The sequence below is a fragment of the Arachis hypogaea genome, chromosome 18 (assembly GCF_003086295.3).
Source record: "Arachis hypogaea cultivar Tifrunner chromosome 18, arahy.Tifrunner.gnm2.J5K5, whole genome shotgun sequence".
Classification (NCBI taxonomy): Eukaryota; Viridiplantae; Streptophyta; class Magnoliopsida; order Fabales; family Fabaceae; genus Arachis; species Arachis hypogaea.
The window spans coordinates 120091274-120114475 of record NC_092053.1 but is presented as its reverse complement, the minus strand read 5'-3'; the positions used below and the strand labels follow the sequence as shown (position 1 = coordinate 120114475).

Below are 23202 nucleotides of genomic sequence, written 5' to 3'. Positions count from 1 at the left end.
CCAAGATTGGTTGGGATTGGGCCCCACAACCTTTCTGAATTCGCTGGCCACGTTTTCATTAAAAAATCATATATCAACACCGATGCGTACGCGCACAGCACGCGTACGCGTCCATGGCGTGTTTCGCAAAGTGCGCATAAGCGCCTAGTGCGTGCGCGCTTCCATGGGCGAGTTCAAATCTTTGGCTTTTCATGATTTCTCCACTTTGCATGCTTTCTTCCTCACTCCTTTGCTCCATTCCTAGCCTTTTCCAACCTGAGATCACTAGCAAGCATATCAAGGCATCTAGTGGAATCAAAGGTGAATTAAGTTTAACTAATTAAAGGCCTAGAAAGCATGTTTTCACACTTAAGCACAAATTGGGAAACAATCATGAAACCATGCTATTTCATTGAGTAAATGTGGGTAAAAGGTGATAAAATCCTCTAAATCAAGCACAAGATAAACCCTAAATATGGGGTTTATCAACCTTCCTACACTTAAACCAAGCATGTCCTTATGCTTAAACCAAGAATGAAGTAAGGGTATGGCATTTATTCAATGGAATCTAATCTAAATGCAACCTAAACTATATGCATCTATCTATATGAATGCAACTAAATGCAAAATGATTCTACCTACTTGGTCAAAAATAAATCAATCTCCAAGACATATATTCACAAGTAGGGCCAAGGTCCCATGACGACTCATGAATCCTACCAATTTAAATATCAAAATGAAGTTCAAGTAGACTTGCAAGAAGAACGCGCATGAAAGCCGAAAATCAAGGAATTGAGCATCGAACCCTCACCGGGAGTGTTTGCACTCTAGTCGCTCAAGTGTGTAGGGTCGATTCTCTTAATTCTCCCCTAATCATGCTTTCCAAGATTTATTTTTTATCTAACAATCAATATTTACTCAATACATGCATACAATTATCATGAGGACTTTCTCAAGGGTTGTAATGGGGCTAGGGTCATATATGGTTAAGTGGACTAGAATTGAATCTTTGATTAACATAGACTTTCCCACCTAACCTATATAACCTATACAATTAAGTTCTAATCTAACTACCAATTCTTCACTTTCCCACATACTCATGCATTTTCCTTATATTTCACAACACATATGCATTGACCCTTATTGAGCTTTGCTTTGGGGCATTTTGTCCCCATTTTATTGTTTTCTTCTTTTTTTTTTCTTTTCTTTTCCATATATTTCTTTTTATTTTTCTTTTTCTTTTGTTTTTCTTCTCTTTTTTTTTTTCTTTCAAACTATATACAAGAACATCAATGCATAAGGTTTATACATTTAATTAATACATGAGTATGCACCTAATTCCCAAATATAGAAATACAAAACACCCTTTTATCCCAACCAATGTTCCCAAATCTTCCCAAACTTGAATTATAAACACTCTCACTAGCCTAAACTAATCAAAGATCCAAACAAGGGACTTTTATTGTTTTTCGCTTTAGGCTTGTAATGTGCTAAAATAAAGAACAATTGGGTTAAGCATAGGCTCAAAATTGGTTAACAATGGAGAGTAAAAGGTAGGCTATTTGGGTAAGTGAGCTAATGAAATAATGGCCTCAATCATATAAATACATGAATACACAAAATAATGGACATAAAGAATTAAACAAATCAAGGATCACAATCATAGAAAGAGAGTAATGCACACAAGAAGAGAAAATAAGTGGTTATAAGATGTAACCACACCATTAGGCTCAAATCTCACAAGCTTGTGTTCTTAGCTCAAAAATCGTGTTCCAAAATAAATTCTTTCAAGCAAGTTCAACAAAAAGTTTTCAAATTGGTAGGTTGCCCTAAAAATAATTTATTGGAAAAGAAATTATCACCCTAACCAAGTAGTCCTAATAGGAAAGAAGTAGTAAAAATATGTACAAATTCTAACTAACATGCAACCTATTATGTATTGCAACAACTATCTAACGAAGAAAATAAAAAAATTGGTGTTGAAAAGGAAATTGTTACCCATGGAGATCGGTCAGACGACCTCCCCACACTTGAAGATTGCACTGTCCTCAGTGCATGCAAAGAAGAGCAAGGTGGATGGGTTGCTACAATTGATGAGCTTCTTCAAAGGACTGTGCGGATGACTTGTTTGTTGCCCCATTTAGAAACTTTCCTATTCCTCCGTTCTTGGTGGCCAACCTAAAGGGAGAGAAAAAAGAAAGAAAATTAAGCCTATAACAAAGATAGCAAAGCAAAGAGAACATAGGCGGGGGCTAATGCCAAATAAGGGTAAGGGTCTCACTACATGGTAGCTACAACATGTGAGTGAAAAAGCAATATAAGCAAAGGCATATCAACTAATACTTGATGCAAGAGTAAAGTCAACACATGAAGAGCATATTGAGCATCAAGATCAAAGAAGGATTGACACAAACAAGATTAGTGATAAGCATGAAAGCATAAGGTCCCATCCAAACTCAATGATAATGAAGTACAAAAACAAAGAATAATGAATAAGGAGAGACTAAAGCACTAATCATGTGTGTGGAACAAATATGATCATTAATGTTAAACAAGTCACGAAGCACCAAAATAATGCAAGAAGTTCTCAACAATTGAGTATAAGAATTCAACACCATTATGAAAATGAGAAACTTAGAAAAAAAATTGAAAATAGGCTATAAAATCAAAATTGAAATGTAAAGAAAGAAGTATACGAATGCGATAAACAAAAAAAAATGGAAGAGGAGAAAAAAAAACTCTTTTTTTTACCGGCGCGGACGCCTCATTCACGCTTACGCGCCGATGTGCATTTTGGCCGAAGGGCGCGTACGCACCAGGTGCGCGCACGCGTGGATGAGGTTGGGCCAAAGGCATAGTGCTGGCCCAGGCTCAGCACCACTCTCGGGTGGGTGGCCTACGCCATTTTGATGATTGGACTTTTGACGGTTTAGAAATTCACAAATAAATTCTCGTTGCAAGTATAGTTTATAAACCAACAATAATCCTTTCATACAAAAATTTGTTTGTCACTAGTACAAACCCCTAAATTTATAAACCGAAGTATTGAACCTCGGGTTGTTCTCCCTAGGAATTACTATAAAGTGTCCTTGTTATTGGTTATGGAGTATGTTTGGGGTTTTTGAGATAGGAGACAAGTAATGTAAAATGCAATGAAAATAAACTAACAACTATGAAAAGCTCTTGGCAAGGTTATGAGAATTGGAAGTCCCATCCTTATTATCCTCCTCAATTGTGATGAGAATTGTCTGTTGCTACCACTTAGTTAACCTCTAACCATGGAGGAAAGTCAAGTGGCTGAATCAACTTGATTCCACAAGTCCTAGCCAACTCCCAAGGGAAAGACTAGCTTTAGTGGTATCCAAATCAATTAGCAACTTCTAATTATCAATCAACAAAGATTTAGATAACTCAAGCATCACCAATTACTCTACCAAAGCTAAGAGAAACAAAATCTACACTAAAATCCAATCAAGTATTTCATCAAACACTTGGAAGGCATAAAAGGAAAGCAAAAATTGATAACAACAATGAAATCTAACAACTACTTATTGCAAGGAATTAATAACAACAATCAAAAGAAACACAATTATTATGAATTACCTCAATTTGAATTGGAAGTAAATAGAAGGAACAAGAGTAGATCTACAATAAAGCATAGAAACAACGTAAAGGAAATTACAACAAAAGAGTAGAAGAAAATGATTGTAACAACAAAGAATTAAGAAGCAAAAGTAGAAGAGAGCATGAATTGAAATCTAGATCTAAGAACTAAACCTAATTCTAGAGAGAAGTGAGAGCTTCTCTCTCTAAAACTAACTAAAACTAATCCTAATGTGTGTAATGAAGTCATGATTCCCCTTCAAACCTTGGCTTTAAATAGCATTTTTGGCGCCAAGATTGGTTGGGATTGGGCCCCACAACCTTTCTGAATTCGCTGGCCACGTTTTCATTAAAAAATCATATATCAACATCGACGCGTACGCGTCCATGGCGTGTTTCGCAAAGTGCGCGTAAGCGCCTAGTGCGCGCGCGCGTCCATGGGCGAGTTCAAATCTTTGGCTTTTCATGATTTCTCCACTTTGCATGCTTTCTTCCTCACTCCTTTGCTCCATTCCTAGCCTTTTCCAACCTGAGATCACTAGCAAGCATATCAAAGCATCTAGTGGAATCAAAGGTGAATTAAGTTTAGCTAATTAAAGGCCTAGAAAGCATGTTTTCACACTTAAGCACAAATTGGGAAACAATCATGAAACCATGCTATTTCATTGAGTAAATGTCGGTAAAAGGTGATAAAATCCCCTAAATCAAGCACAAGATAAACCCTAAATATGGGGTTTATCAATGAAGAAGGGGCAACTCCCACTCTGGCGTGGTCTTCTCCCTCAATTCCTCTCTCCTGAATTCGCTGTCTTCGTTGTCCTTCTTCTTGGTGAACTCAACAGCGGTGGTTTGGCAACGGCGTTAGAAGCTCGGCAATGGCTCTCTCCCGAACTTGCTGTCTTCATCGTCCTTCTTCTTGGTGAACTCAACGGCGGCGGTTTAGCAACAGCGTTCGAAACTCGACAATGGCGCAGCGGCCCCCTTCTCCTTCTCCGATCTGTTCTTCCTCTCTGCCCTTTCTTGCTCATGCTCTCTCGTCTCCCTCACAGTGCTCGAGGTGACTACTCTGCGTCACTGCTTCTTCTTAGGGTTCCACTTCTGCTTCTGTTTCTGATTTTAGTAATCACATTGTTTCAGATTTTGATTTTGTTAATATATTATTTTCAATTCTGATTCTAATTTTGTTAATACATTGTTAGTCACATTATTTCTAATTCTGATTATGTTTCTGATTTTGTTAATTCATTTTTTTCTGCTTCTATTTTTGTTTTTGATGCTTTAAATTCTGCTTATGTTTGTGTTGCTATTTTTGTTTCTAATTCTATTTCTGCTTCTATTTTCAATTCGTGATGCTGCTTCTATTTCTATTTCTATTTTTTCTTTTATGTTTATTATATTGTTTCTGCATCATTGTTGTTTTTGCTGAAGAAGAAGGAAAAGAAGAACAGATGTTGTTGTGAAGAAGAATAGAAATCGAGTATTTTGGAGAGGAAGGAGAATGGTATTTTGGTCCGAAGGATGATTTTAAAATTAAGTTAAACCTGAGGGACGATTTTGTAGGCAAAAAGAGGTTGGGACGAAAAACTATATCTCAGGGACCAAAATCGTACTTAACCCTAAACATAATCATAAGCCAAGTATTTTAAAACAAAATAATAAAACCAACATTGTCCAAAGTAAAACAAACATTGTCCAAAATATATAATTAAATATCTTCAAGTTTATAATCAATCAAACATAAAATATAATCCAAAATATAACTTAGAACATCTTCAATTATCATCTTCATCCTCTTGTAGATCAATAACGTCATAGAAATTTGTAAAAAAATGGCCTTGAGAAAAAAAAAAACGCCTGGCTCACTGGAGAAGCCCGCCCCACCCGGTCCCTCCTTACCAAATCCTACATATTACGTGGTGTGAGTTAGGTGGACTTTTTAAGTTTGGCGGTTTCAAATTTTCAGTCCGCATTTTTTTGCGAATTACGCAGATCGGCCTGATGAATTTTGGTCTGTTTACCACCTCTAGTTCCAAGTCGCTATTGTATTCTTAACTTGGAAGCAATGCAACTAGATTATCCTTTCAACCGTAGTAAAAGAAAAGATTACAAGACAGATGGCAACGTTGAATTTTGGATCGACCATAGATTTAAGAGTAAAAATTCTATTTTTATGGGTCCGAGATAATGATATTTATGTACAATATCGAGGATGTGTCACCTTATACATTTTCATAGATATTTTTTATTTTATATAATTCGATAAATATTAAGTTTATTTAATTTAAATGAAAAATTCGATATTCTATTAAAATAATAGTATATTTTTATAGCCGTAACTCCATTGATTTTCAATGATGCTTTTAATTTGTATACTACTTTAGCGAGCACTTTGGTTATTCAAATCCAAATCCAAATCGATCAAAATTAAACCATTCATTAAATTCAATTCAAATAAAAAAATTGATTAAAATCATAATAATTTAAATCTGACTGAATTTTATTTTTGGACAAACCATATGGATTGGATCAAATTTCGAATCTACTTCTCAAAATCGATCCAATCTAATCCTAACTGCTATAATAATAATATTATTTTATTATTATATTTAAAATTTAAAATATAATATGTCATTTTGTTATAAATTGTTATGCTATTCATGTATTATTATTATTTAGTGAATATTTTATGAATTCAAAATGCGATTTATGTATTTATTTTAACTACTCACTTATAATTTATTTCTATTATTATGTTATTGTTGGTTTTCATGATATTGTTGAGATTTATTATGATATTGTTGGTTATTTAAAATTTGATATTGAGACTTATTATGTATATTTAATTTTTTAATTCAAGAAATCGCAAATTCAATCCAATTCAAACCACTTAAAAATGGATCGGATGGGATAGAATTCTCTAAAATATCAACTCAATCAACTAATAAAATACAGCAAAATTATTGAACACAGAAATTTTAGTACACAATACAAAAATTTTATAATGACCAACAAAATTTTTATATATTAGTTTAAAAAATTCGTTTTCTATCAATATTTGTATGCGTGAATTGTAGGATTACAAGTGTTCATAACACGCAGCGAAAGTAATAAAGTAATCCTATTAATCTATTTTGTGCTTAAAACTTTATTGAAATAAGATGGGTTAGATGTCAATACCTGAGTATCCTAGATGTATCCACACCGAGACCGATCCTTGTTGTCAACTCCTTGACCAATGGATTTAACTGAAAAATTTCTTGCAACTCCTTGCACCAGCAATTCTTCACTAAGAATTGGAATATTTGTGTATGTGGAGGTAAAAGAAAAAAAACTTGTGTTGTCTTTCTTTTATCATATACACATATATATATATAGTATGAGATTGGTGACTGATTTGTGAATCAAATTACAACTTAATTTAAAACAAAACCAGTTAGGATCTTATCCAGGTTTAAAACTCATCATAAAATAAATAATTAATTATTTAATATTCTCAATTATCATATTATTATATTCATGGTGCTAGCAAAAGAATATAATAATATTCCATTTGAATTAATATAATTATTTATTTGATCTAATCAAAATAATAATTAAATAATTATTTTCCAAGGATTAGAACACTCGTTAGTGGGTGACCCCATAGGTTCAATACTAAGCGGGTAGTAAATTAGTCATACTAAATTTACTAATCAAGGTTGGCGTCTAGCAACGCTCCTTGACAACCCGATAGCATGAAGTAATAATATTTTTACTAAGAACCCAAGATGAACAAAAATATAACTCCTTCCATCTTTTCAGCTCTTGGCTAACTTTTAGAGTACGGTTTGATTGTCAAACTTTAACTTGTTACCATTATTATAATGAATTATGAATGACTTAAGAAACTCATTTCTTAATTCATTCAAACTCCTTGGCCAAGGCATTGTTTATTTCATTCATTATAATCGTAGAGCTCAAACTCATTACCATAGTTGATGGATTCCATTTTGACTAATCATTAATTCTACAAGTATTTAAATCATACCCAATGTCTATTCAACTAATATCGTAGGGTGTTAGGTGTCCGGAATCAAAGTATAACAAATACATTGTCAATTACTATGATAGTCGCAGGTCAAAGGCAAATTTTATTATATTCATCATAAGAAATCCTATTGACAAATAGACGATAACTATAACCATTAGGAATTCTTAGAGTGAGTCAGTTCAATGGTTATATCTCTATATATACCATTTATATATATAATTTAATAAATGAGATCTATTAATCTTCATCCAATGAAGACTATATATATATATATATATATATATATATCCAAATCACTAATGTCCCATTTTTAGTGATTCTACGATTAAGAACAATTTAAATTAAAAGTACTCAAAAAACGTATATCTCATTATTACGATCCCTATCGTAATTATTCGTTTCTAATTTTAATTAAGGACACTATCATAAATTATAAAAATTTATTCTTATAAAAAGGAATAATAATAATAATAATAATAATAATAATAATAATAATAATAATAATAATAATAATAATAATAATAATAATAATAATAATTTATGATAGTATTTTGTTGGACATACACACTTATCTCCAACAATCTCCCATTTGCACTAGAGCCAATGACAGATTGAATCTAGGGCATACATGTATTTCCAACAAAATCTCCCACTTGCACTAGAGCCAATCATTCATATATTTCAATCCCAATTCCCACATGTGCTTATCAAACTCTTTTGATCCAAGTGCCTTAGTGAATGGGTCTGCTGCATTATCCTTTCCAGCAACCTTTTGAATTTCAACGTCTTCACGTTCAACGATTTCTCTTATCAAATGATACCTTCTCAAGATATGCTTAGATTTTTGATGTGATCTTGGCTCTTTTGCTTGTGCAATGACTCCATTATTGTCGCACAGCAATGAAAATGGTTCTTTAATTGAAGGCACCACACCAAGCTCGTTTATGAACTTCTTCATCCACACAGCTTCTTTAATAGCCTCACTTGCTACTATGTACTCAGCTTCAGTCGTTGAATCAGCTACAGTAGTTTGTTTGGAACTTTTCCAACTCACTGCACCACAGTTTAAGGTAAAAACATAACTTGAAGTAGATTTACTATCATCTTTATCTGAGGTAAAAATTGCGTCAATGAACCCTTTTGGTATATGTTCAGAATCTCCATAGATGAGGAATTGGTCTTTGGTTCTTCTTAAATATTTAAGAATGGATTTAACCACCTTCCAATCTTTCTCACCGGGATTTGCCTGATATCGACTAGCTACTCCTAGCGCATATGCGACATCAGGACCTATACATGTCATGGTATACATGATAGCTCCCACTGCACTAGCATATGGTATTCTACTCATGCGTACTCTCTCTTCAGAAGTTTTAGGACAATCCTTTCTGCTGAGAGTAATTCCAGTACTTATTGGTAAATAGTTTTTTTTTTGGAGTTTTTCATGTTACACTACAAAAAAAAGGGGTTAAAACGGCGGTTATTTTGGGGAATTACGGCGGTTTGAACCGCCATTATTACCGAAACTGGCGCCCCGAAAAAACGCCGTTATTCTGGGCGCCATTCTGGTTATTACGGCGGTTTTTAGAAAACCGCCACAATTACCTGAGGATAATACGGCGGTTCTCTGAGGGTTAAAATGGCGGTTTTTAACCGCCATTATTTCCGTATAAAATGGCAGTTTCTGAATTGTTTAAAATGGCGGCTATAACCGCCGTTTTTCCCAGGATGTTGTGGCATCATTTCTGTTTAAAATGGCGGTTTTTAACCGCCGTTTTTACCATTATAACCGCCATTTTTACCAGATTATAATGGCATCTTGTGTTTAAAATGGCAGTTTTGAACCGCCATTTTTACTAGCGTATAATGGCATTGTTTTCATTTAAAATGGGGGTTTCTAACCGCCGTTTGTACCTAATTATGATGACAATTTTATGCTTTTTAAAATAAGATTGAAACTACCAATTTAAAGTGATATTTTCGAAACTCACTTAAAAATCTCGTAATAACCAAAAGGCATAATTATAAATCAAACATCATTAGATGATTTTTAATTCATACATGATCCCAAAGTCATAATCCAAGTCATAATTGAAATGTCATAATCCAAAAACAAAGTATCAAAGTAACATTTTTCAATTACGTCTTAACATATAATTCTTAATATATGTCTTAACATATCAAGTAAGGTCATGCTTCCTTATTGCTTGCTCCAGAAGACCTACTTCCTAACTCTTTTGGTGATGGAATCTCACTCTCCTGATCCAATCCCTACAACAAAAATATAACTATTATGAGCACAAGAAATGCAAGAAAATGGCATATATTGATATATATTTATCATGTCTAATTACATAGCATTGATACAATAATAAAACCAATTTAAAATTATAGAGCCAACTAACCACTTGAAAACATTTAAAATACAAGGCCAGTCCAATCATTCAGAAATTCAGTCTTTAATTGATGCTCTAAATCTCTAATACATAAAGTAAGGTTACATTTGTAAAACAATCCATTATGCTTACTTTTCAATAATATATCACAGATAATCTAGGGAGTAAAAAAAATCATATCAATTTCTCACCACAAATTTGCCAGGTGACATTCAACAAATAAAAACAATACATATGGCAGAGGCAATCTGAAGAATACAATGTACCATAAATTCTTTAGTTCATGGAAACTGGATGGAGAAACCAGTACCAGTTTTTGTGATATTCACAAGGCCAAAGTTCTCCAGGTCAGAATCAGAACCCATGTAATTGTAATCATGCCACGGGAAGAAACCAATACCAGTTTCTGTCAACTATAGTTCCTTAGACAATTTAAGCTAAGTTGTTTTGTGTTATGTTGAGCTTAGAAGGTAAGACTTTAATTTGCACCTTTACCCAAAACAGTGTTGTGTTGTGTTCCACTACTTGAACTATCTTATGTGTGTGGTTGAGGCTATACTATAAATTACACTCTCTCTTCTTTAGTGGTCCACATAACCGTGAGTTTCATAAATAGAAGGAAAGTATATACCTTTTGTTAAACTTGTGTTAATTATTACTATCACTCTAGCATAAGCTAGCACTACTACTAATTATATTAATAATAGGAATCATAGGCAGAATATGAATGTACCTGTGAAACTTGTTGAGTAGGGAACATTCCAGCCAATTGTATTGGAATTTTACCTCCTTCCTTAGAAGTAATATAGGAGACTAGCGCTTGCAATTGCGCTTTAACGGTATCCAACTCTTCTTGCACATTTGGACCACAAGTAGATGATGTGCCAACATCATTTGAAGAACCTAAATTCATTTGACTAATCCTTGTAGTGTTGTTCTTAAAAGCAATTGTTGGAACAGCTCCCATACCTAAACCTCGAACACGACCAGGGTGTTCTTTCCCAAAAACTACTCCAAGAGCATCAAGAGGAGAATTAACAGTTAATTCCATCGGTTGTTGGCTGCTATGTGCTTCGATCTTCTCCTACATATATAAAAAGAAAGAGAAAGAATAAAAAATAGTATTATCTTATAAAAAAGAAAGAAAAAGAAATACAAACAAGTTACTTATTGGACTTTAGTCTTACCGCTATTTCTTTAGCCTTTTCATTAACATAACTTCCATCTATTTTCTTGTGAGTGATGTCCCACATTTGAACCCTATTAACTTCTTTTCCCGTCTCTTCCGTCTAAAATTTAAGAAAAGTAGAAAGACTTGATAAAAAAAAATAGCAGCCTAATAACTTAGATTAGATATGCAGAAAATTAAGAGATGATGCATGCATTATATTTGAGATAGATTAGATATGCATGCATTAATTGATTACCAATTCAGCCCTTCTTCTTGCAATTGATTTAGCACCTGAAGTATGAGGAATTATTTGTTTTTGCCGAATTTCTTGATTCCTCTTACAAAGTTTCTGCAAGTTAAATTTGGACACACATAAGAATAGGATAAAAATGTGCACTAACCACAGCAATATTCCTCTTACTAAATTCTGTAAATTTATAGCAATATTTTCTTCTTTGGTAAATATTCTTTAGACTTGAGTGTCAAAATTTTTTAGGTGGTAATCCAAATAAAGTGTAAAAATAATTATATATATACTCGTATCTACATATTTGAAAATAGTCCCTTCAAAATGCAGCAATCATATTTCTTAATATGTTGTCGAGCTTCTACTTCATTATTTAATTCATTTTCGATTTCATTTTAATACCTTAAGGATACGGTAGGTGTAAACTATTTTACAAAAACATTTGGTGAGTTTTTACTACGTCACTCCCCAATAAGTCTTTGACTTTGATATATACCTACATATTAGAAAACTTTCACATATAGTTTTTTGTTTTATTATATATTTTTTGGATTATCTGTCTAGATTAAGAAATTCAAAAGGAAATTTTGCATTGAGAAAAAAAGAAGAGGTTACTAATAATAATAACATAAAATGAAAAGTTATATATACTTTATTTGGCTTTCATTTCAATTAAAGGTTGAAGTAAAATGAATAAGACTCGCTTCATGACTCGTGTGCTGAAATGCATAATTACTTTGACTAGTTCATGTTCAATTAAATATATTCAACAACATTAACTAGGAGCGTAAGTATTTACCTGAGTTTCAGGCTTCAAACGATATTCTACGAATAAAGCCCATTGATCAGGAGCAATATCTTCTGGTGCATTATTTATGATCTCGGTTTTACTCAACCTCGGATCATAAAAATCATTCCAAAGCTTTATCCTATGTTCCCTCCATTTTTTGCCAAGCGATTGGAGCAAAAATCGTTTGGCCAAGTTATCACTCACTTTGAAGCAAAATCGAGCCTTCAATATTATAACAAAGAATATATATTATAACCAGCAAATATAACTAAATAATGGCAAAGAAATAAGCTTTGGAGTTTGAGTAATCTTCTTACTAGGAAAAAAATATTCCATTGATTTTCAAAAAAGCTTGCTGGAATGTCTGACCACTTGTCAAAACTAATTGGAAATGCAACACAATCAGTGGCCAATTGCCCACAAACTCCTGCAAGGAGTCCAGCTGCTTCTCCTATTGCTGCATAATCTTTATCAAAATTGACAACTATGCGCAAACCTTCTGGCAAATTATGCACATCCTTCACTAATAAATGAAGACGTGTACTGTCTCCGTATTCATCTAAAATATACAAACGAGTATAAATAAAAGAGTATCAGACCAGACCAGAAAAGCTATAACAGTGAATTGTATCAATCACATAAATTATTGTTTTCTTGTCAATTACTCATATATACTTTATGAACTGTATCAGACCAGAAGAGTGCTTTAAGTAAAAATATCTAATGACCCTAAGTATTTGGCTTATTTACCTTAATTACTTTACTTGCAGGATATTTTCCAAACCAGTTAGATTTGAAAATGTTATCAGTGTACATATGTAGGAGAAGGATTATAGGGAAACAAAATAAAAAAAATAAAATACATTATAAAAATAAAGGGAAACTTCATGAAGAAACTTAAGTAACCATGAATAAAATCCAACTCCAATGGCATAGCCATACATCACAATATCAATGAAAATGTAATTTAATTTATAGTTAATAAAACATCTATACATACCTATGGCATCAACAGTCCAATAATGTTTAGATTCACGTCCACGTTTACGTTTAGGTTCGGATGGATGCTCAGATATAGTTGCAGCAACTGATGATGGCTCAGAAGAATTTGAAGCTGCCGACTTGTCCCGAGAAGAACTTGCAGCTGCTGCCAACTTGTCCCGAGAGGAACTTGCAGCTGCTGACTTGTCCCGGGAGGAATTTGAAGCTGCCGACTTGTCCCGGGAGGAACTTGCAGCCACTGCCGACTTGTCCCGAGAGGAACTTGCAGCTGCTGACTTGTCCCGGGAGGAATTTGAAGCTGCCGACTTGTCCCGGGAGGAATTTACAGCTGCTGCGGACTTGTCCCGGGAGGAATTTGCAGCTGCTGCGGACTTGACTTGTGATGTATTTGCAACTCCTGCGGACTTGTCTTGTGAAGAATTTGCAGCTGCGGCTGCTGCTTTAAGTAGATTCTTGTACCTCTTTTGCTTTGGCATATCTGCATAATGTAAAATTTACAAACAAAATTAGTTACAGGTTTTAAATCACAAGATTTTCATTTCTGTCCTTTTTATTTTTTAGATAAAATAATAGTTGGAAATAAAATAATTAATAAGTATAGATAAAATGTGAATTATAACTAAATGAAAACTTAAATATAAATTTCATACCATAAATTAATTTAACCTACTAACTATTCCGACATGTGTTCGTCTTCTCCAATGTCATCATCTAGTAGTTCATCATCTACCTCATCTCTTAACAATGATAGATTATCACCATTTTCAAATAAAGAATCCAAGTTTTGCTCTAACCATGGCTCATTCTCGCATGCTTCATCATCTTCATTTCCCCCCATATCATACGAGTCTCTTGGCTTCAAATGCACGACAACACTCCAATCTTTATTCACTTCATCATTGACAAAATACACCATTCGAGCTTGTGAGGCTTCAATATATGGATCATCCTCCTCTCGGTCACCACTGTGTATTACTCGTGAAAAATTAACAGAAGTAAAACCCCAACTATCCTTTCTACAGCCCCATTCTCTAGTAGTGTCAGCCCATTTACATTTGAATAAAGTAACCTGAAATCGGCCATTGTAGTTTAGTTCTATAATATCTTCTAATTTGCCATAATATGACAAATCAGCATTCCTAACATTAGCATCACTAGCGCTAGCAACACAAGGAGTTGAAGACATTAAGAAAACTCCACTATTCTGGGTCTTTAACCCATTGTCTCGATTAGTAGTTCGAAAGGAGAACCCATTGATACTAAATGTAGAAAACCTCTTGGCATATCGTGATGGACCCCTTGCTAAGTATCTCAAATCCTCATGCACAGTATTCATAACGTCTGGGTTCATAAGCTATTATGATAGAACAACATATTAGTTATTATTTCCACAAATACTGCTCAATATTAGCAAAAAATGATCACTTTTCTATTTACCTGTGTAGGAAACCAAGTAACAAAATCTTTATTGACTCTTTTTTCTATCTCTACATTTGAAGGCCTTCTACCCTTAGATCGTCTTCGTACAAAATCTTTGAAGTCACTGTCAAATATGAAAGTTTAACTCTAACTAAATAACTATTTTCAAGTAAATAAAAAATATGTACGCAAATCCTTAAGTACTTACTCAATGAACGGTTTGACATATGGACAATTTAGAACCACATAGCGATGTGCTTGTTTTTTTTCCATAGGTGACAACTCAAATACTGTGAAAGCTCCCTTAGAGTTACCCATTTGTGGAAAAAGCGAATCAACATGTGTATTGTAATTACCATCCGGACGATCATCAACACGTGGTGGCCTATTAAATCTTGTCTCAATCCCTTCTAAGTATCGAGAGCAAAATGTAAGAGCTTCTTCAGCCACATATCCTTCAGCTATAGAACCTTCTGATTTAGCTTTGTTTCGTACATAGGACTTCAAATGTCCTAAATACCTAGTTTGTATAATTGGCTTTAGTAAGCAAGATATAACTAAGTGACAGGTTAAATGAACAATGATTGAAAAGAGATATTTACCTCTCAATAGGATACATCCACCTATAGTGTACTGGTCCTCCAAGTTTTGCTTCATCAACTAGATGACAGGTTAAATGAACCATGATTGTAAAGAAAGAAGGAGGGAACAACATTTCTAAATGACAAAGGGTAAGTCTTCCAAATTTAATGTAAAGCACAGCCTTTACAAAGCATCTGCACCTTCAGACCGTACATAAGGAGTACTTAAACTATTATGCGGATCAAGGCATTTGAAGGACAAAAAGTTCTTAATTTTTCAAGAAATTTGACAAAAACATCACAATTAAATAGAAATCAATTTTGAACCAAAAAAAAAAAATCCTAAATTGGTCTGTAAACTGATTATTTTAGTCTCAAGTCTTTGTTTATCAGTTGTTAGTACATAAATCTTCAAATTATGAGAAAAATCGATTCATAAACATTGAAAAAAAAAAAAAGAAAGAAAACATAATCCCACTCCAAACCACCAAAATTTAAATTAAGAGTTACCTCACGATTTAAAAGTTTTAGGACTAAGCACTAATCAGGACCAAAGTGACCATTCAACAGAACCATAAAATATTATCATTAACTACACACAAATTCTCTTCAAGTAATTTAATATAATCACCAATAATATTATTCAAGAAGCTTGCGGTAAGCCAATTTGAGGGACCACTTAGGTTTAAATACCAAAGTGTGGGTTATTTCATATCACTTTCTTGGGATTTTTTATGGAAAAAGAGAGGAATCTAAGTTTACAATTTTTTTACAGAATATGCAGAGAAAATAAAGAACAAAATAGCTGCAATCCACAAAAAAGCTATCATTGTAGGTAGTATATAATTAATTAGGTTATAGCTAAATAATTAGACTCTTCATAATTAGTTGTACAATGAAATTGTGTGAGGCAATACAATCATTTATACAATTCTGCATAGTATTAGTTGACAGGTACATGCCGTGCAGCAGTAACCAATCTTTCAAAATGTACACAATGATCTAGGACTAGAACATTAACAAAAAGAAGTGAAAACCAGTAATACCAATTATCAAGTTTTCATTTTCCAGAACCACAGTCCACAAATTATTAGAAGCAATAGCAAAAGGAAAAAAGAGTAAGTCACATAAAAAAATTTTTGGATGACTAGACTAGTAGTTTTTCTTTGTTTTTACTTTACATTTGAATTAATATTAGCCAATTATCTTCTATTTTACACTAAAAGAAGAAACCTTCACACGAGAAACAATAAGAAAGCATTAACAGCATAGAAAACCAGCAATTCAATTATCACATAGCAAATGAATTGTAAAAACAAAGTTGAATATGGAATTAATGGAAATATATTGATGAAAGTAGAATCAGATTGAAAATATTACCCTAAGCGACCAGAATTTAAAAGAGAATAAGTTTCCAGATCTGGGAATCACTGAAGCCCCCCTCCAGTCTTCGAGACTAACGACCTATGAAGAAGAAAACCCACGGAACAGGAAGAAAGAAGATTACAGAGAGATAAAGCTATAATTAGTTTTATAAAATTGAAGATAAATGTGATTAAGAAATTCTTCCATACCCCTTTTAATTCAATTTCAAATGCTTGCACCTGATATCAATACAAAATTAGTCATATAATTAGTCATATCAAAATCCTAGTAAACAACAGAGTCTAGAGTATACATATTGTGAACAGCTCAATCAATCACTATATATATATATATACACACACACACAGATGGATCAATTTACACTTGCCACAAATGCCATAAAATTCAAAAAGGATTAAAAAAAATAAAAGATTATGGGGCATAGTGAAATTCATTTCAAATCAACTCAAAGTAAAAAAATGATAATCTCTCTTATCCTAACAGATGCATTTAGATACAGAACAAAAAATGCAGTAGTTACTTAAATACTAAGGAAAAGACAAACAAACAAATAAAATTAGTCATTTTCTAATTCCTTCTCAGAAAAGATAATATGAGCTTAATTACTATGCAGGGACTGTGAATTTTACACTACCATCCGATAACATGTTTGCAATTTTTATACTTCAACCGAAATTGCATGCAAAATTAAATCCAATCCCATTCAAACAGTATATAACTTGAAAATTGAATCAAAAGATTCAGAAGCTGAAAATTAAATAACATGTAACGGCTACATATTCAAACTTCAAGGCATAAATGAACGAGAACAAGGAAGAGATATAATTATTATTAATACCATTATCAAACAGCAGAAACAAAAGAAGAGTATGTGAAGAAATTATACTTTTAAATGTAGTTTACTTTTAATACCTATCAAACGTCAATAGAATGCTTCAACACAAGACCTGATTGCGGAGCTGCAGAGAAACGAAAATCCCCAAAAAAGAGAGGTCAAACAGTGACATGAGCGATCTGACTATCTAGCTTTCACGGCCTCTCTGGTACCATGTTTTCGATTTTCTACAAACAAACAAAAAAGAGAGATCAAACAGTGACAATAATTAATTAATTAATAATTATTAATTGTTGTGAATAAATAACTAGCATGGAAATTGGAAAATCAGGATTTGACGAAACTTCAAATAATTAGGGATTTTAAATTACAATTTTAAATAATTAGGAATTTTAAAAAATGACAATGATTAACCGACACAAGATATCGGTGAAAACGACGACGATTGCAAAAACTGCGCAACACAGTGAAAATTCAAACGAAAAGAAGAAGAAGAAGAAAAGTTGCACTAGTGGATCTGGACTGAGTTAGGTTGCATGGAGGTGAAGGATGAGAGAAATGGAGAAAGGAAACTGGGTGTGCAGTGTAGAGATCTATGACTGACTCATGCCTTGATCGAAGAAACCAAAAATTTCAGTTTCGATTTCGCCTTCTCTAAAGAATTTGAGAGGGAGCTGCAGAGAAACAAATCAATAACTTGAGAGGGAGAGGTACCTAGATCAGAGAAATGGTAACTGGCGGAGAGAGGAGAAGCCAGAGAGGGAAGAACGGCGTTGTCGGAGAGCTTCTTTACACGGAGGAGACGAAGGAGAGAAAAGGGAGATCGAGAGCGCCGTTACTGTGTTTCGTTTAATGAAGCTAGGGTTGCAATGCTTTTGTTTTATATATGTGTGAAAATGGCGGTTCAAAACCGCCATAATCACCTGAACCGCCACCAAAATACAAAGTTAATTATGGCAGCAACTAATAATGCCATAATAACCGGGTATTATGGCGGTTCTTTAAAACCGCCGTAATGTCAATGCCATTTTAAACTCTTTTTTTGTAGTGTTATACCTTTTCAACATGGTATCAATGTACATAAACTGGGAGAGTCCGAGTAACCTTTTAGATCTATCTCTATAGATCTTTATTCCTAGAATATAGGCTGCTTCTCCCAAATCTTTCATGGAAAATTGTTGAGATAGCCAAATTTTGGTATTTTGCAATGATGGTACATCATTTTCTATTAGTAATATGTCATCAACATAAAGTACTAAGAAAATGACTATACTCCCACTAAACTTTTGTATATGCAAGGATCCTTGATGAGCGGATATTTTATACGCTTTTTGGGGTTAATTTCATATAGTTTTTAGTGTGTTTTAGTTAGTTTTTAGTTTATTTTCATTAGTTTCTAGGCAAAATTCATATTTCTGGACTTTACTATGAGTTTGTGTATTTTTCTGTAATTTCAGGTATTTTCTGGCTGAAATTGAGGGAGCTGAGCAAAAATCTGATTCAGGCTGAAAAAGGACTACTGATGCTGTTGGATTCTGACCTCCCTGCACTCAAAGTGGATTTTCTGGAGCTACAGGAGTCCAAATGGCGTGCTTCTAATTGCGTTGGAAAGTAGACATCTAGGGCTTTCCCGCAATATATAATAGTCCATACTTTGCTCAAGGATAGATGACGTAAACTAGCGTTCAACGCCAGTTCCATGTTGCTGTCTGGCGTCCAGCGCCAGAAACAAGTTACAAGTTGGAGTTCAACGCCAGAAACAGGTTACAACCTGGCGTTGAACGCCCAAAACAGCCCAGGCACGTGAGAAGCTTTAGTCTCAGCCCCAGCACACACCAAGTGGGCCCCAGAAGTGGATTTCTGCACTATCTATCATAGTTTACTCATTTTCTGTAAACCTAGGTTACTAGTTTAGTATTTAAACAACTTTTAGAGATTTATTTTGACATCTCATGACATTTTAGATCTGAACTTTGTATCTTTTGACGGCATGAGTCTCTAAACTCCATTGTTGGGGTGAGGAGCTCTGCTGTGTCTCGATGAATTAATGCAAGTATTTCTGTTTCCCATTCAAACATGCGTGTTCCTATCTAAGATATCCATTCGCACTTCAATGTGAATGTGATGAGCGTGACAATCATCATCATTCCCCCACGAATGCGTGCCTGACAACCACTTACGTTCCACCATAGAATGAATGAATATCTCTTAGATCTCTTAATCAGAATCTTCGTGGTATAAGCTAGATTGATGGCAGCATTCAAGAGAATCCAGAAAGTCTAAACCTTGTCTGTGGTATTCCGAGTAGGATTCAGGGATTGAATGACTGTGACGAGCTTCAAACTCACGAGTGCTGGGCGTAGTGACAGACGCAAAAGGATAGTAAATCCTATTCTGGTACAATTGAGAACCTGCAGATGATTAGCCATGCGGTGACAGCGCATCTGGACCCTTTTCACTGGAAGGATGGATGGTAGCCATTGACAACGGTGATCCACCAACACACAGCTTGCCATAGGAGGACGTACGTGCGTGAATCAGAAAATAGAGGAAAGCGGAATTTCAGAAGACAAAGCATCTCCAAAACTCCAACATATTCTCCATCATTGCATACAAGTATAATTTGTGTTTTGCCCTTTTATTCCTTGCAATCAAATTTGATAAGTGAATTATTTTATTGTTTTCCTGACTAAGAGTTACAAGATAACCATAGATTGCTTCAAGCCAACAATCTCCGTGGGATCGACCCTTACTCACGTAAGGTATTACTTGGACGACCCAGTGCACTTGCTGATTAGTGGTACGAGTTGTAAAAAGTGTGATTTACTATTCGTGCACCAAGTTTTTGGCGCCGTTGCCGGGGATTGTTTGAGTTTGCACAACTGACGGTGAATCTTGTTGCTTAGATTAGGAAATTTTTGTCTTTTGGGTCAGAGTCTTTTATTTTCTTTTCAAAAATTTTTTAAAAATAATTTTTCTATTAAATCTCGTGCCAAACTTTAAGTTTGGTGTTTTCTTGTTGGTTTTCCTTTGTTTTTCAAAAATTTTATTTTGGTTTTCTAAAAATTTTAAGTTTGGTGTTCTTTCTTCATGTTCTTGTGTTCTTGTGAGTCTTCAAGGTGTTCTTGAGTTTTCCTTGCGTCTTGATCTTAAAATTTTTAAGTTTGGTGTTCCTTGGTATTTTTCCTCCAGAATTTTCGAAAATAAGGAGCATTAGATCTAAAAATTTTAAATCTTGGGCTATCTTATTGTTTCTCTCTTTCCTCTTTAAATTCAAAAATATCTTTTCTCTCTATTTTTAAAACAAATTTTCGAAAATTATTTTTAAAATTCAGATTTTTTTCAAAATTTAAAATCTTTTTTCAATTCATATCTTTTTCAAAACTTCCTGACCACTTTCTCTCTCCTCATTTTTTTGAAAATCTTCACCTATTTTTATTTATTTTATTTTAATTTATTTTCGAAATAATTAAATAAACAAATAAATAAATAAAAATAAATTTTTTATTTTACATCATCTCCCTTTCTCCATCATGGATCTAAGTCGAAATGAACAGTCCAGGAGGACTCTGGGGTCATATGCTAACCCCTCTACTGCTTCATATGGGAGTAGTATCTGCATACCCTCCATTGGAGTCAGTAGCTTTGAGTTGAATCCTCAGCTCATTATCATGGTGCAGCAAAACTGCCAGTATTCCGGTCTTCCACAGGAAGAACCTACAGAGTTTCTGGCACAGTTTTTACAAATTGCTGACACAGTACATGATAAGGAAGTAGATCAGGATGTCTACAGATTATTACTGTTTCCATTTGCTGTAAAAGACCAAGCCAAGAGGTGGTTAAATAACCAACCTAAGGCTAGCATAAGGACATGGAAACAGCTGACAGAAAAATTTCTGAATCAATACTTTCCTCCAAAACGGATGACACAGCTAAGGCTGGACATCCAAGGCTTTAAACAAGGAGATAATGAATCTCTTTATAATGCTTGGGAGAGATACAGAGAGATGCTACGAAAATGCCCCTCTGAAATGTTTTCAGAGTGGGTTCAGTTAGACATCTTCTATTATGGGCTTACAGAAAGAGCTCAGATCTCTCTAGATTACTCAGCTGGTGGATCTATCCACATGAGAAAGACAATTGAAGAAGCTCAAGAGCTCATTGATACAGTTGCTAGAAATCAGCATCTGTACCTAAGCAGTGACCCTTCCATGAAAGAAGAGGCTAAAACAGTAACTGCTGAACTCAGTCCTGCAGAGCAAGCTGCTGAATTCAATCAGCAATTGGATTTTCTAACAAAGCAGTTAGCTGAACTCAAGGATAAACTAAAAGAGACAAGGATGGCTAATATAAACATGGAAGTACAATTAAAGCAAACAAAGCAGCAGCTGTCAAAATAAATAACAGAAGAATGCCAAGCAGTTTAATTAAGAAGTGGGAAAGCACTAAATACCCCACTTCAAGGCAGCAGGAAGCCAAGAAATGAGCAAACCACCCAAAATCCATCTGAGGACAGTAAGAGCCCAGGGAAAAATAATTCTGGCGCTAAAACGCCAGAAGTGGGGTGGAAGGCTGGCGCTGAACGCCCAGACCATGCTCAGGACTGGCGTTCAACGCCAGAAACAAGCAAGGATCTGGCGTTGAACGCCCAAAAGAAGCACAGTTCTGGCGTTCAAACGCCAGGAACAGATGAGGAGCTGGCGTCTAACGTCACTCCAGCTTCTAACTCTGGCACTCAATTGCCAGTGAGGGATCAGACACACACAAGTGCTGATAACAACCCATCTAAAAAGGCTTCTTCAACCACTTCTGTAAGAAATAAACTTACAGCAACTAAGGTTGAGGAATATAAAGCCAAGATACCTTATCCTTAAAAACTCTGCCAAGAGGAGCAGGATAAGCAATTTGCTCGCTTTGTAGATTATCTCAGGACTCTTGAAATAAAGATTCCATTTGCAGAGGCACTTGAGCAAATACCTTCTTATGCCAAGTTCATGAAAGAGATCTTGAGTCATAAGAAGGATTGGAGAGAAACTGAAAGAGTTCTCCTCACTGAAGAATGCAGTGCAGTCATTCTGAAAAGCTTTCCTGAAAAGCTTAAGAACCCTGGGAGTTTTCTGATACCATGCACATTAGAAGGTAATTGCACCAAGACAGCTTTATGTGATCTTGGGGCAAGCATCAACCTAATACCTGCATCCACTATCAGAAAGCTTGGTTTAACTGAAGAAGTTAAACCAACCCGGATATGTCTCCAACTTGCTGATGGCTCCATTAAATACCCATCAGGCGTGATTGAAGACATGATTGTCAGAGTTGGGCCATTTGCCTTTTCCACTGACTTTGTAGTGCTGGAAATGGAGGAGCACAAGAGTGCCACTCTCATTCTAGGAAGACCCTTCCTAGCAACTGGACGAACTCTCATTGATGTCCAACAGGGGGAAATAACCCTGAGAGTCAATGATGATGAGTTTAAGTTGAATGCTGTCAAAGCCATGCAGCATCCAGACACATCAAAAGACTGCATGAAAGTTGATCTTATTGACTCTTTGGTAGAAGAGATCAACATGGCTGTGAGTCTCGAATCAGAGTTGGAAGACATCTTTAAAGATGTTCAGCCTGATTTGGAGGATTCAGAGGAAATGAAAGAGCCTCTGAAATTTCCTCTGGAAGAGGAAAAACCTCCTAAACCCGAGCTCAAACCATTACCACCATCCCTGAAATATGCATTTCTGGGAGAAGGTGACACTTTTCCAGTGATCA

General features: G+C 34.6%; 1 protein-coding gene across 1 annotated transcript; it reads right to left on the bottom strand.

Moving 5' to 3' along the window:
- Positions 1–9631: 9631 nt before the first annotated feature.
- Positions 9632–14572, bottom strand: LOC112769116 (uncharacterized). Its single transcript, XM_025813530.3, has 8 exons — positions 13869–14572; positions 13217–13696; positions 12534–12775; positions 12226–12438; positions 11436–11528; positions 11196–11297; positions 10742–11092; positions 9632–9883 (listed from the first exon to the last, which is right to left on the bottom strand). Exons 2-8 carry the CDS (start codon positions 13692–13694, stop codon positions 9803–9805), a joined length of 1560 nt encoding a protein of 519 aa, XP_025669315.1. The 5' UTR covers positions 13695–13696; positions 13869–14572; the 3' UTR covers positions 9632–9802.
- Positions 14573–23202: the final 8630 nt, after the last annotated feature.

What these genes read in the sequence shown, in the direction of transcription:
- LOC112769116 (XM_025813530.3), bottom strand. Translation starts at nt 13,694, where the DNA reads ATGCCAAAGCAAAAGAGGTACAAGAATCTACTTAAAGCAGCAGCCGCA. An exon ending in CAAGAAGAAGGGCTGAATTG is followed by an intron (nt 11,298 to 11,435) that starts GTAATCAATTAA and finishes CTTAAATTTTAG; the next exon opens with ACGGAAGAGACGGGAAAAGA. An exon ending in CTACTCAACAAGTTTCACAG is followed by an intron (nt 9,884 to 10,741) that starts GTACATTCATAT and finishes TTTTTGTTGTAG; the next exon opens with GGATTGGATCAGGAGAGTGA.